General features: G+C 43.5%; 1 protein-coding gene across 2 annotated transcripts in view; it reads right to left on the reverse strand.

Moving 5' to 3' along the window:
• The window catches only part of LRP2 (LDL receptor related protein 2), a 179,721-nt gene that overhangs the window by 135,318 nt on the left and 28,911 nt on the right, over positions 1–15,492 (reverse strand). For both annotated transcript variants that reach the window (XM_070731728.1, XM_070731727.1), the window contains exons 5-9: positions 5,654–5,764; positions 5,440–5,553; positions 5,096–5,212; positions 2,786–2,929; positions 1,745–1,864 (exon numbers count right to left, since the gene is read on the reverse strand). In XM_070731728.1, the coding sequence (XP_070587829.1) occupies positions 1,745–1,864; positions 2,786–2,929; positions 5,096–5,212; positions 5,440–5,553; positions 5,654–5,764 (606 nt within the window). The remainder of the gene's footprint in view (positions 1–1,744; positions 1,865–2,785; positions 2,930–5,095; positions 5,213–5,439; positions 5,554–5,653; positions 5,765–15,492) is intronic.

Consider the following 15,492-nt stretch of genomic DNA (forward strand, 5'->3'; position numbering starts at 1 on the left):
AATATCCCATGCATCATTAATTTTGATATCTAAAAATCATCTAGTCTCTGAATATTACTTCCTAAAGTATTTATTTTTTTACAATTATATTCAGTTCCTTAGAAGAAAATTAACAAATTGGCGTAGGAACCTCAAATGTGTATGTTATTTGATTCAGCTTCTTTATGCTAAATCAGAAAATTAAATAGGAGATGTGTAGAGTAGCTTTAACAAAATCTTAAAGAAAATTAAGACTCATTAAAAGTTAACTTATCTGAAGGAAACCATCTAATATTTTTATTTATACATTTTTTTTCTAATAATCAGTAGAATAATTAATCAAACAAATGGATCAGATCATTTGAATGAACCCAGACAGCTTTATTCTCCCATCACACTGAGAGATTTAAATAGCATAAATAGGCATAAGAGTAGTAAGCACAAATTTCGCTCCCTTTTAGAATTGAAAGCTTAATCTCCTTCACTTTAAAAACTAAAATAAAAACTGAAACTTAATTACTCTAAGTTATATGGCTTTCCAGATATTGTCTGATAAGGCAGCACAAAAAATGGGCCAATAATAAAGCTCTAATTCTTAGTAAGACTGGGCCTGGAGCCCTTCAGAAGGTATTAAATCTTCTTCTACATACACACACCGTTATCAAGTAAATCAATATTTCAGGCGCAAGCCTAAATGACGGCCTTTGTCTTTACAATCTGGTGTTCTGTGTAAAGAAAATGTCTTGCAGGCAAGAGAATTTGTGCACCTGCAGATCAGAAGATACAAAGATTTATTACCTCAAGGAGAATTAGGTCAAGAAGTGACCTAATAAAGGGAATGGATTATAAGTCTTTACTGTGCCAGTTTTTAGCTTTAAAAAGGCCCGGTGCTACAGTATTCACTTGATATTGTATTGTGCATTATTCATAGCAGGCCAACATATCTAAAATTTAGTTTAAACACAAAAGGAAACAAGAAAACTGTCATATTTTGAGGAGCAAGTTTAAGCAGTTTTCTTCAGTGAATCTCGGACCGAAAATGCCAGTGCATATTTTCCCTCCAATTTGAATCACAAAGTTCCTTGAATCTCTGTTCTTACAGACAACTTAACCCCGAAAAAAGCTACCTAGCTTGCTTGCTTGCTTGCTTGCTTGCTTGCTTGCTTGCTTGCTTGCTTGCTTGCTTGCTTGCTTGCTTGCTTGCTTGCTTGCTTGCTTGCTTTGCTTGCTTTGCTTGCTTGCTTGCTTTGCTTGCTTGCTTTGCTTGCTTTGCTTGCTTGCTTTGCTTGCTTGCTTTGCTTGCTTGCTTTGCTTGCTTGCTTGCTTTGCTTGCTTTGCTTGCTTGCTTTGCTTGCTTGTTTGCTTGTTTGCTTGTTTGCTTGTTTGCTTGTTTTGCTTGTTTGTTCATCGACAATTCATACAAACAAAACAAACCATTGGTTCTGTACATAAATTACTATTTCTCAAGCCGAACATAGCACACCTGGTGCTGTAGGATTCAAAACCCTTGAAGGTTTTTTACTGATTAGTTGCATTCGAATCTCATCTTCAGTCTTCAGTATTTTCTTCTGAGTCAAGTCAAATGATTATGTTGGCCCTAATTACCTGCTGAGCTTCAACAACTAAGTAGAAATCTGAATTCAGTTCTTCTCAATTCTACAACCAAACTATTTTGTCACACTGACTCTTCCCTTGAGAGTTTGTGACACCTTGAAGGGAAAATATCATGGCTGACTGAGCATGGATCTCTATCTTCATCACTTACCTACACAAGTGCGACTGTCGTTGTTGCTGATGACATATCCTGCAGGACAATAGCACGTTCCCCCAGTGGGAGATGAGTGACAACGATATTGGCAGCTTAAAGTTGCACACTGAGATATATCTAGGGGAAACAAAAGCCAATTAAAGAGTAGCATTAATTAATTAGTTGCTTGGCCCAGAAATAGAATTACAATGATATATTGTTGAAAAAAGCTTAAATATATGATTACATGAACAAAATGAATCTAGAAAATGGGAGAGATCACTGCATATACAATGTGACTAAACATAGCTTTCTAGAAATTTGAGGACTGTAATTCCCAGAGTTTCCCGTCAATATTGCCCCTTTGAATTCTAACTGCTGCCATTCCAACACATCCATGGATGACTCGATTGTGGAAAGTTAGCATATCCAAATCCAAAACATCATCTGGAAAACCAGGCCATTTTTACCATGGGAATCCCAATGCAGCTTCACCAGCATTTGTAGTCACAGCTATTGTCAAGTACATCCATAGTGATGTACTTGATGTGGACTATTTGGAAGTATGGCTTCTCAGAAGTGCTCACCTGAAGCTCGTGTTACATTATATGGAGTTTGCCCAAACTTGAAGTACTCTGAACCAACAAAAAATTGTGAGGAGGGAGCGCTTCAAAATCAGGACATTGTTGAAAATATGGATGTTAGTCACACACAGCACTGCAATTGCTGCTGCAACAATCTCAAAGTGATTTAGAAACATAGAAACATAGAAGATTGATGGCAGAAAAAGACCTCATGGTCCATCTAGTCTGCCCTTATACTATTTCCTGTATTTTATCTTAGGATGGATATATGTTTATCCCAGGCATGTTTAAATTCAGTTACTGTGGATTCACCAACCACGTCTGCTGGAAGTTTGTTCCAAGCATCTACTACTCTTTCAGTAAAATAATTTAAAACACCGTTCTTATTTTTAATGCTTAAGATGTCAGAGATATATCTGAGTTGTCCCTATGAACATTTAGGTGTCCAACAAAACTTGGCTTGTCCATTACTCACTGCAATGTCTGCCAGCTGATACATTTGTCTCGTCTTCCCCACCAGAGCAATCTGGAGTCCCGTCACAAACTTTGTCAATGGGAATGCATTGCCCTGATGTAGGGCAGGCCCATTCACCTGGATAACAATCTCGGTGGCCACTCTCTAGAATACAAAATGGGGGGAAAAACGTACTTTCCGCGCTTGCAGCAATTTTCAAGGATTTTTTCTAAAAGCACAAGCAAGGTAGATACTACAAGACAGCCTTCTATTTTTCTCGAACTATATAAGAAAACCAGATAAGCTTTTTTGTTATTTCCAGATGCCCCTAGCAAGCATCTCTGTATAATGTAGTATTTGGGCTTTAATGAATTTGCATGATCAAATCTTAAGTAAATTTCTTCAATCTACATTACTGAAGCGTAAGAACCTTCCGACAGGCAAAGTCAATGGGGAAGCCAGATTCACTTAACAACCGCTTGAATAACTTAATCACTGCACTGATTCACTTAACATCTGTGACAAGAAAAGTAATAAAATGGGGCAAAACCCATTTGACAAATGTCTCACTTAGCCACAGAAACGTTGAACTGTGGTCGTAGGTCGAGGACTTCCTGTTGTCTAGTCCAGTGTTTCCCAATCTAGGCAACATGAAGATATTTGGACTTCAACTCCCAGAATTCCCCAGCCAGCATTTGCTGGCTGGGGAATTCTGGGAGTTGAAGTCCAGATATCTTCAAGTTGCCAAGGCTGGGAAACACTGGTCTAGTCTATCCTAATATACTGATTGGGTGCAAATTAATTTGATTGATTGATTGATTGATTGATTGATTGATTGATTGATTCATTCATTCATTCATTCATTCATTCATTCATTCATTCATTTATTAGATTTGTATGCCGCCCCTCTCCGAAGACTCGGGTGCAAATAACCCACAGATTACTGAAGTTGCTTCAAAGAAAACGATGACATATTTTAAGAGAAATGCAAGGTTTTGGGCCACTGATCTCCTATAGCCATGATGGCTAACCTTTGGCACACGTGCCACAGGTGGCACGTGGAACCATATTGGAGGCTACATGAGGCGTTGCCTTATGTCAGCTCCAGCCTGCACGTCTACGCTAGCTAGCTGATTTTCGGCCTTGGGGAAGGCTGTTTCACCCTCTGGACAGTTCAGGGAAGCTTCCCTAAAGCCCCAGAGAGCAAAAAAACCACCCAATGGGCAAAGCAGAAGTTTGGAAAACGGATTCCTGGTTTGCCTGTTGTGCTGTTTTTCACACTCTGGAGTTTCAGGAAGCTTCCCTGATGGCTCCGGAGTGCTAAAACAGCACATGGGGGAAAGTGGAAGTCCATTTTCTGAACTTCTGTTTTGCCCATTTGGCCATTTTTTTCACTGCCCTAGGTTTCAGTGAGGCCTATATGCATGTTCGACTACTGTAATGCTCTCTACATGGGGCTACCTTTGAAGAGTGTTCGGAAACTACAGATTGTGCAGAATGCAGCTGCGAGAGCAGCCATGAGCTTCCCCAGATATGCCCATGTTACACCAACACTCCGCAGTCTGCATTGGTTGCCGATCAGTTTCCAGTCACAATTCAAAGTGTTGGCTATGATCTATAAAGCCCTTCATGGCATCGGACCAGAATATCTCTGGGACCACCTTCTGCCGTACGAATCCCAGTGACTGGTTAGTTCCGTAGAGTTGGCCTTCTCCGGGTCCTGTCGATGAAACAATGTCATCTGGCGGGACCCAGGGGAAGAGCCTTCTCTGTGGTGTCCCCGACCCTCTGGAACCAGCTCCCCCCGGAGATTAGGACTGCCCCCACCTTCCTTGCCTTTCGCAAACTCTTTAAAACCCACCTCTATTGTCAGGCATGGGGAAATTGATTCCCCTGGGCTGTTTTTGTTTTATGCATGGTTTGTGTGAGATGTATGATTGCTTTATATATGAAGGGGTTTAAATTCTTTTTAAATATTGGATTTGTACTGTTTTTATTGTTGTGAGCCGCCCCGAGTCTTCGGAGAGGGGAGGCATACAAATCTAATAAATAATAATAATAATAATAATAATAATAATAATAATAATAATAATGTGGGGGGACAGAAGGAGATTGCGTACCTATGCAGGGGCAGCAGAGGGAGTGCGCATGCACAGAGGGGAAGTAATGGGTGTGAGCATGTGCACATGTGCTAGCACAGGCACATATACCCTTTGGGCACACGAACCAAAAAAGGTTCACTATCACTGTCCTATAGGCATCAGGAAAAAGAGTAAGAGAAAACATTTTTTTCACATGGGACCACTAATACTACATTACATTCTTACTTACCGCATCCAACCTCATCCGCATTATCGTCGCAGTCATCGTCCCCATCACAAATCCAACCCTGATGAATACACCGACCACTTGGGCAGGTGTAGAAATTCCCTTTGCAAGTGGCATATGCTGAGGAAGAGAGCATCAAAGATCAATGACTCGGAGTCCTTTGAAACAACTCCCTCGGCACTAAATATTAAGCACAGGCAATGAAAATACAGCTGAAACCAGAATATACTACAAATCCAGACAGGAAGCGCCAACACTGAGATAAAAGCTCTTGCAATTCTGAAGGACAAACACTAACTGGACCGTAAACAGAGAGAAAAAAAGCCATATAGAGAAAACCAACATACTGCAAGAGGTTTCATCGCTCCTGTCTCCACAGTCATCATCATGGTCACAAATAAAGGCTCGGGGGATACAATCCCCATTGTTACATTGAAACTGAGTACTGAGGCATCCATGGGCTAGAGGGGAAAAAGAATAAAGGATAAACATGGCTTGGAAAATTCCAGGTAGCATTAACCTTACTATAACCAGGTGCATTGAGTGCTCCTGAATACTTACTGCAGTTAGTTTCATCAGAAGAATCTCTGCAATCCACTTTGCCGTCACAGCGTTGGCTTGAATTAAAACAGGCTCCATTAGAACAAGTCAGCTGATCACAAGTTGGGTATTCTGCAAAGGGAAATATGTCTTAGAAAGAATCAAACTATAGGAGTCTTTGTCTCCTATAGAATACAAACTTGTCTCCTACAAACCAATAGTAATTTTTCACACTTTCTTGGAGAAAGATTATTCTTCCAGCTTTTTTGGGTAGAAAAGTAAGATGTGTACCTACAGCAGCACAGAAAATCTAATTTTCATTGAACAGATGAAATCACTGTAATCATTTTGCCTTTATTTTCCATTTCAAAATTGTTCCCTCAGAAGAGAAATAAATAATGCCTATATTCCTCTGCTTCAGGAAAAAGAAAGAAACTGCTTGGGATGCACATTTAGCAGCAACGACATATTATTAATACATTTATTGTACTAAAATTGTGTTGAGTATCAAACAGAATAGGTAAGGATAGTTTTAAAAAACGTCAAACACATTATCAAACCAACACTTCTCTCAATCAAGAACGGGGTGAAGCTTGTTGAAGGAGTCTGATTTTTTTTTTTACAACAACGAATAGGAAGAAATAAATCTCATAATCTCCTAATTTATTTACTACAAAATTTATATCTCCTCCATATTCATAAGTCTTTGGACAGTTTGCAATTTATATAAAAATAATGAAACTTAACTTCAATAGATTCTAAATATGAAAACTTCCAACAACTTTAAAATTCCAGTAAGATTTTAATAAAAAATATGTTAAATAGTAGTGTCAGTATGGCTTCACTCAGTATTTAAGAAAAGTATTTAAAGCCTTATTTTGGCCTCCTATCACTCGTTACTTCTGAAACACCTCCTTTTTATTTAAAAACATAAGATGAGCAGAGTCCACTGTTCCCCGAAAGCTGCGCCCGCATGTGCCCGCGCTCCCCAAAATACACCCCCGCGCAGCCTTTTTCATGGCTGCGCGCTCCCCATCCCCATGCCAGCCCACGGGGAGGGGGCGGGGAGGCGCTGGCAGCAGAAGGGAAGGGAGCCGCGGCCGCCCCTGCCTCCCCACAGTTCCTCTGGCCCCTCGGCCTTTCGGCGCTGCCCCCCACCCGCCCCCTCTGCTCCTCCGCCGCCTCCTGCCTTTCGGCGCGGCTCCTCCCGCACCCGGAACACACACCCTGCCCGTCTCACCTTTGCCGAGAGCACTTTCGTCCCAGGCTCTCGGCAAGGGGATTGCAGGAGAGGCGGAGCAGGCATTCTCTCAGCGGAGGCTGCCGAAGGTGATATTCAATGTCGGGGGCACGCGAGCGGTTGCGCGCGCTCCCTATCCCCCTGCTAGCCCGCTCGGAATATTCAAAATAAGAAAAGCCTTCGCCGGCGAAGGCTTTTCTTATTTTGAATGTTCCGGGGGGCTAGCAGGGGGATTTGGAGCGCGCGCAAACGCCCGCGCCCCCCCCCGACATTGAATATCACCTTCGCCAGCCTCCGCTGAGAAGAACGGAGAGAGAATGAGAGACAGTGAGAGCAACAGACAGCAAGATAGAAAGTGAGAAAGAGAGAGAGAGAGAGAAAGGGGGGAGAGAAAGAGATAGCAAGAGAGAGAGAACAAGAGAGAGAAAGAGTGTGAGAAAGAAAACAAGAGAGAAAGAGTGAGTGAGAGAGAAAGAAAACGAGAGGGAAAGTGAAAAAAAGAGAGAGAAAGAGGGAGGGAGAGAGGGAAAGAGAGCGAGAGAAAGCAAGAGAGAGATGAGAGGAAGGAAGAGAGAGAGAGAAGAGTGGAAGGAAGAGATAGAGCGAAATGATAGAAAAAAGGGGAGAAAAGAGAAATGAGAAAATGATTGAGGCAGAGAATGACAGGAAAGAGAGAAAAACAGAGAGAGAAGTGACTCTTGATTTAAAGCATATGGTAAAAGCACTTAAATAATAACAGGAAAAAAACCCAGCCCTCACCTGTTTTTATTAATACTGTAGTTATGTTTTTAGTTTTGCTGGTTGATTTAGTTTTAATAGTAATGGATTTTGGTTTTTTTAAATTATTAATTTCTTTTAATAAAAAAGAAGGGGTTTTTTTCTTATTTACTTACTTACTTACTTACTTACTTACTTACTTACTTACTTACTTACTTACTTACTTACTTACTTACTTATTTATTTATTCTTCTATGCCGCCCAGTCCCAAAGGGACTGTCGCTCAGACACTATACTTTTCCGCCCACACCGAAAAAAAATTAGAGGGTACATTGGCAGAGTCTACTTGGAGAAGAGGGCCCAGAAAATAACCAGGACCAAGCCATGAAGGAATTTCCAAGTTAATCCCAATATTTGAGAAAACTACTGGTAAACAAATGCAGGACTGTACCCATAAAATATGACTGAAATGTCTTTCAAGTGCAGCAAGGAAGCAATCTGCTATAACAGATAAAGTTGCAAGATAGTCTTCAAAGCAGCTCTAAATAGAGCAGGTTGCAACAATCCAACCTTGAGGTAGTGAGAGCAGGAGTAGATATTTCCAGGGCCCAGACTGCAAGTTATGTCAAAGTATGGGGATCGGTTCCATCTTAGGAAGGGCTAGTAATGTTGTAAATTTTGTAATTTACATTATACATTATTTTATTTTATTATTTTAAAAGTTTCTGGACTTTGTTTAATCATCAAATGGCAAACTTCCATTTGCCAAATTATTTATGTTCTGAAGTTTTGGGGGTCTTCATTTCAACCTTAAACTATAAATATTCTCCTTTATTTGTACTTATGTTTGTTTGTTTGTTTGTTTGTTTGTTTGTTTGTTTATTTATTTATTTATTTATTTCGTTTGTATGCCACCCCTCTCCATAGACTCGGGGCGGCTAACAACAATAATGAAACAACATGTAACAAATTTTAAAATAATTTTAAAAACCCTTATTTAAAAAACCAAACATACACACAAGCATACCATGCATAAATTGTATAGGCCTAGGGGAAAGGGAATATCTCAATTCCCCCATGCCTGACAACAAATGTGGGTTTTAAGGAGCTTACAAAAGGCAAGGAGGGTGGGGGCAGTTCTGATCTCTAGGGGGAGTTGGTTCCAGAGGGTCGGGGCCGCCACAGAGAAGGCTCTTTCCCTGGGTCGCTGGGATTCATGCGGCAGAAGGCGGTCCCAGAGATAATGTTATATAGATGACTTTCTTTTCAAAGCAATTTTAGCAACAGATTATATTAACAATGTACTAAAAATCATCTTTATCATAATGGTGAGAGGGTCATTGTTTTTTATGATTTATATATTGGGTTTTTATTTTTTTTAAGATGCCCGGAATCACTGAGAATGAGTAGGCAGCCATAGAAATTTCCATAAATAAATAAGTAAACATCATAGTTTAGTTCATAGCTCCTTAAGCCTTTCTTCAAAGCACAGTAATACAGTATGTACTGACTATTACAGCTGGGAATAGCTCTTTGTCTTTCACAATCATTAATTATAACATAAACTGTTATAATTATCACATATCTGGTGACTTCTAAGATGAACCGATGACATGTTGCAAAATCCCAAGTAAAGCAGCTTTCTCAAACTGAAGCATTTCACCATCAATGGCAATCCAGAGCCATGTTACATTAATAAATCAATGAATATATTAACTGCCACCATCAAAAATATTCCCACATGGAAAAAAAATCCTTTGTATAGGGTGTGATAAAAGTGATTAGTCAGAATGACAGTAGCACTTATTGTAGATAAATTTATTCAGATTATAGGCTCTCTATTACACTTAGCATACTTCAAATATGCACCCTCAACAGTGCAATAACTCTAGTTTTCTGTCCTACAGTCAGGGGCAGCCTTCTGTTGAAGATGGTTGTCAACACTAATACTCTAATTAGTGGCTGTTGAAAGATATATAGCATTTTTTGGTCCAAAGCAGAATATGTCATTCTATTATAATCCCAGGATTTGGGGGCTCCTAGATTTTACTAAACAAAAATCAAGACTTAACCCTGCATTTACTGTGAAAAACATTTATCATCTTAAAGGCCACTCAGATGACTCGATTGGAAGTAGGTTTCAATTTGAACAAAACTTTGGCTCAATGGCTTCATGTAGTTTGTATCTTGTACCCCTGTGGCTTTTGTTGTTGTTGTTATTGTTGTTGGCACTTTTGTGAAAATATTTATTTGGGAAAAGGTTGCAAATTGCCAAGGCTAAAGGCTGCCGGGAATGATAGTATCATAAATATAGCATTAAGAAATTCCGCTGCATTTACAACAGTTTAGCAAAACTTCTGTCCTGCTCTGCTAAAGCCAATTTGGGAACTTTGGACAAAAGTAAATATTTCCTGATTTCCAAGCCACACCCACCATGCCAGGCAGCATATGACATTTATCATTACATTGAATCCATCTACATCAGGTGTCAAACATGCGTCATCACGGCGGTGTCACGTGATGTATTGTGACTTTTTAAAACCCTTCGCTAAACTGGACATGGACATAGCCAGTGCATGACACATCCAGGTCATGGGCTGCAAAGTTTGACACCCCCAAGCTACATTTTTTTTACTAGAAACACATTTCAGTTCTAATGCGATCTCATTCCCAAAACAGATGAGCCAAGTGATTGACATTCTGCTTTTTTTAAAATGTATTTTGTTCCATATAACTCTACTTGGATGACTTTCAGAATCACAGCTTGGCAAGGCTTAAATATGTAGCTTTAATTCAGTCATGTAGCCAAGAAAATTTTATCTTGTGTACAACTTAGAATAATGGTATTTTTTAACCTACATGTTAGGGAAGATAACTCCCAATTAGTTAAGACAATGAGTCACTAACTCTTGAGATTGTTGGGCTCAATATGGACAAACTACTTGTTGGACAGTTAATCTATTAGACTCCATTTAGCATGTTCTTTAAGGCCTTCATTGGTTTTCTCTTACCAACTTTAGAACTCTGTTCGTGCTTTTCTCTTGCTTTCTATACCTGGAACCATCTCATGTCTTAATTTATGAATCAGTTGAATTATGGATTCAGATGGTTTCACTTCCTGATTGAAGACCACATTAAGACTCACAAGCCAACTCTAATTTCTGACAAGCAATCCTTACTTATCTTTGCTGAAAATGAACCATCAGCGTGCATGAATATTAGTCATATCAGAGTTTTCAGGAATGCAAAGAGGCAGAAACTGACTGCTACATTGTTTATGCTACTCTGTTTAACATTTGTATCTTACCCTACTTACATCTGTTAGAATAGAAGCTAATTAAATCTGGAAACCTTTAGCTATTATGCACTGGTTGACATGAAAGAGTATGTTTGCTCATATCTCTTTCTCTTATTAACTTTGTACTTGTTATACAAAAAATTTCCCAACTACAAAGTAAGGCTAGTGTCATCAATTTACTGTCAAAACACTGCAAAATATATTGGAGAGGAGTTTTAAAATGAAATACAGTGTTCCCTCTGCTGTGTCCGCATAGTAACAGCTGGCTGTCAGAGCCGCGCTCGCTCGTCCCTCTCCAGGGTGCTGATTGGGCGCGTAAGCCCCAGTTACAATGTAAGCGGGAACTTTCCACTGTTTGGATTGGTAGCTGCCTCAGACAGCGAGCTGTATAAAAGCCTGTGTATTCATGATTGTTTTAAGCCTGTACCTGCCTCTGCTGGCACGTTGTTAATTAAACTGCTATGTTATATTAAGGCCTCAGTTATTATACTGGCAACGAGGATTCGAGCCTGCCATTACGGATCCCTTGTTTATATATTTACAGTAAGTGAGGATGTCTGTGCAACTTACTTTTCCCCCTTTCGATCCACAAGGGGAGACGTGGGACTCTTATGTCGCCCGTTTCGACTGTTTTTTAATTTCCAATGGGTATACTGAGATTTCTGGGGACCGGAAAAGGTCTTATTTCCTCGGGTTCTGCGGTCCCGAGATGTTTGAGACGGCCAGAGCCTTGTTTGCCCCAGTCTCAATACATGACGTGCCATGGCAGACTTTTCTGTCAACTCTGCAGGACCATTATGCCCCGGCCCCTTCCCGCTGTGCACAAAGATACAAGTTTTACCAAAGGAATCAGGCGGAAAGAGAGTCCATTAATGACTTTGTAGCCGCTCTCCGCCGGGCAGCTTTATATTGCGAATTCTCCGATTTAAATGACTATTTACTAGACAGACTTGTGTTTGGAGTACGAGATGGTCGCCTGAAGCGGCGCCTTCTAGCCACCCGTGACTTAACTTTTCAGGCAGCTCTGGCTGAGGCTCGTGCCTTTGAGCTGTCAACCCAGTCTTTGGCGGCCATGGACAGCTCCGTGAATGCTACGACCAAAGGGCCTGCCTTGCCTGACAAACAAAAAACCCCTGTTGAGAAAGAGGATAACAGTGAGGCTGAGGAGGAGGAAGTTTGCCGGCTGGGGGCTTCCCGAGGTCGTGATCCACCGGCCGCTCATCACCGTCCCCCTCTGTCGCCGTGCCGGGGATGCAGGGGCAACCATTTTAGGTCGAATTGCCCCTTCAGGGACGCGGCTTGCCGGCGTTGTGGTGCCAAAGGCCACATTGCTCGGGTCTGCCATTTCCACAGATCCCCACCTGCCCCATCGAGAGAGCAGAGGGAGTCCCAAGGTTTCAATCCCCGATGGCAGAGGAGATTTTCCTCAAACAGGAGGGAAGATTGCAACGCTGTCTACAGCTGTCCGCGCCCGGCGACCACTTATGTCAGGGAGACGTCGGATTCGACGGAGAAGATCTCAGTGACAGTTCGTCTCGGGGAAGCGTCGTGTGGCATGCAAGTGGACACCGGCTCGGCACATTCATTGGTTTCCTGGGCCACCCTGAAGCGTTGTGTTCCTCGACTGAGTAAGGGTCGACTGCAACCATGTAACTTGACTTTAAGGGACTACCAAGGAGCCCCGATTCCGGTCCTGGGCGAGGGTAGATTTCCAGTTAGGTTTAAGACTTTCGTGGGCAACTTGCCTCTGATCGTAGTAGACGGACCATTTTCCAACCTTTTAGGGCTAGACTGGTTTAAGTCTCTGGGTCTGTCTGTCTCGGGGGTTAATGCAGTGATGGGGGGGGTCTGCCTTTGACAAATTGGCTAAGGAATTTCCCTCAGTGTTTGATAATTATTTGGGTTGTTACACCGGGACCCCAATTTCTTTTAGCCTCGACCCCCAAGTGCCCGCAGTGCGGCTAAAAGCCCGCCGAGTTCCCATTCCCCTCAGACCCAAAGTTGATGCTGAATTGGACCGGCTGATTGCTCAGGGGGTGTTGGAGCCGGTTGACCAAGCGGCATGGGAGACCCCGCTGGTCATCGCTTTCAAGGGGGATGGGGGCATAAGGTTATGCGGGGACTACAAGTGTTCTATCAATAAGGCACTGGCCCACCACTCGTACCCGCTGCCAGTGGTGCAGCAGTTACTCCACACCCTTGGGAACGGCAGGGTTTTTGCCAAGCTTGACCTGTCTCAAGCGTACCAGCAGCTCCCCGTCGACCCCATTACAGCAGAGGCCCAGGCGATTATTACCCACAGGGGGGTGTTTAAATGCCATCGATTACAGTTCGGGGTCTCTATTGCCCCTGGGATCTTTCAGGGATTGATGGAACGTTTATTGTATGGGCTGGATGGAACTGTGCCCTACTTTGATGACGTCCTGGTCTCGGGGAGTTCCAAAGATGAATTGTTATGGAGGGTTAAGAAAGTTCTGACCAAGTTTCAAGAGGCGGGTTTGAAACTTAAATCAAAGAAATGTGTTTTTGGGGTGCCAGAGGTTGATTTCCTGGGATTCAGGGTGGATGGGAAGGGAATCCATCCCACCCCAGAGAAAACGAGGGTGATCTGGGATGCCCCCAGACCCCAGTCAAAGGCGGAACTACAAGCCTTCCTGGGGCTTCTGAATTTTTATGCGGTTTTTATCCCGCACAAGGCTTCTGTGGCAGAACCTTTACACCAGCTACTTGACAGGCGGTCTCCCTGGCGCTGGGGTGAGCGGGAGGAAGCCGCATTTGGGGCGGTTAAACGGATACTCACCTCAAACAATGTCCTGGCCCAATATTCCCCAAGTTTGCCGCTAGTCCTCACTTGCGATGCTTCCCAATACGGTGTGGGAGCAGTCCTTAGCCACCGGTTGCCCAACGGAGCTGAAGCCCCAATAGCGTTCTTTTCCCGAACCCTAGCCAAGGCAGAAAGGAACTACGGGCAGATAGATAAGGAGGCATTAGCACTTGTAACGGGAGTCCGCCGTTTCCACGAGTATTTGTATGGCAGGAAATTCGAGTTAGTGACCGATCACCAGCCATTATTGGGGTTGTTAGCCGGTAACCGCCAGAGCCCAATAGTGTTGTCCCTGCGCATGACGTGCTGGGTCGTTTTTCTGGCCAATTACACCTATACCTTGACATACAAACCAGGTCGCCACATCGCGCACGCTGACGCTCTCAGCAGATGCCCGGTAGCCGAAGAATTAGCAGACCCCGCTCCCGCTAGCTCTGTTTTAGCGTTATCAGAAGGACCTTTGGTGTTGGCCGCTCCAGATGTGGCCAGGGAGACTGGGAAGGATCGGATTTTAGCCCAGGTAAGGCAATGGGTCCTGAGGGGGTGGCCAGTCTCTGCCCCACCTGATCTCTACGTTCCCTTTTGTCGTTGTCGCAGTGAGTTCTCAGTTGAGAAGGGAATTCTTTTGAGGGGTGGCAGAGTAGTTATACCAGGCAGGCTGCGGAACCAGGTGTTGGCTCTTTTGCACAAGGGTCACCCTGGCATTGTGAGAATGAAGGGCCTGGCAAGGGATTACGTATGGTGGCCAGGTATGGATAAGGAGGTGGAACAGCGGGTTGCTGACTGCGCTGTGTGTCAGGAAAGCAGGTCTATGCCCCCCCCGTGCTGAACCTTTGGCTTGGGAGCCGCCATCAGGCCCCTGGACGCGCTTACACATAGACTTGGCTGGCCCCTTCATGGGGCAAACCTTTTTGATAACTGTGGATGCCTTTTCCAAGTGGGTGGAAGTGGCCCATTTACAGTCCACTCAGTCTCAGGCAGTTATTGATTCACTGATGGCCCTTTTCGCCACACATGGATTTCCGGACCTATTAGTCTCAGACAATGGCCCGCAATTCACATCTGTCCTCCTCGAGTCGTTCTTGGCATCCGGCCAGTAATGGTCAGGCAGAACGGGCAGTTCGTTCAGTAAAGGAATCTCTCAAAAGGATGCCCCAGAGTTCTTGGAAAGAGAAGTTATCTGATGTACTACTAGCCCAACACACTACCCCATGTGTAACTACAGGTAGGACCCCGGCGGAACTCTTGATGGGTCGCAAGCTAAGAATAATCCTTGATAGGCTGCACCGGGGGTACACAGCGGCGGTGCAGTGGCCAGAATCTGCAGGGCGAGAGGTATCAGTGGGAGATGCGGTGTTTGCCCGTGCCTATTCCGGCCAAAAGACATGGGAAAGAGGTACGGTATGCAGGGAACTGGGGCCCCGCTCATTCGAGGTGGAGTTACGGGATGGACGAATATGGAGAAGACACCTGGATCAGATCAGGCTGAACAAAGGAGGGATTTGTGGAGACCCGGGGGCCATTAAGATTCACAGAGAGAGTTTCCAGGGACCGCCCACTGCAGCCAGGAGTTCCGGGGAATCAGCCGCGTCAGACAGCGAGGAAGCAGAGGTGGTTCAGACTCCCCAACTTAGCCAAACGGTACCGGCCTTGGAACCAAGTTTAGGGCATTCCACAGAGCCCCGGCGCTCTGAAAGAATCTGCCGCAGACCGTCATATTTAAAAGATTATGTTTGTGTTAGCCAAGGGGATAGGAGTGCTGTGTCCGCATAGTAACAGCC

The sequence above is a fragment of the Erythrolamprus reginae genome, chromosome 1, assembly GCF_031021105.1.
Source record: "Erythrolamprus reginae isolate rEryReg1 chromosome 1, rEryReg1.hap1, whole genome shotgun sequence".
Taxonomy (NCBI): domain Eukaryota; kingdom Metazoa; phylum Chordata; class Lepidosauria; order Squamata; family Dipsadidae; genus Erythrolamprus; species Erythrolamprus reginae.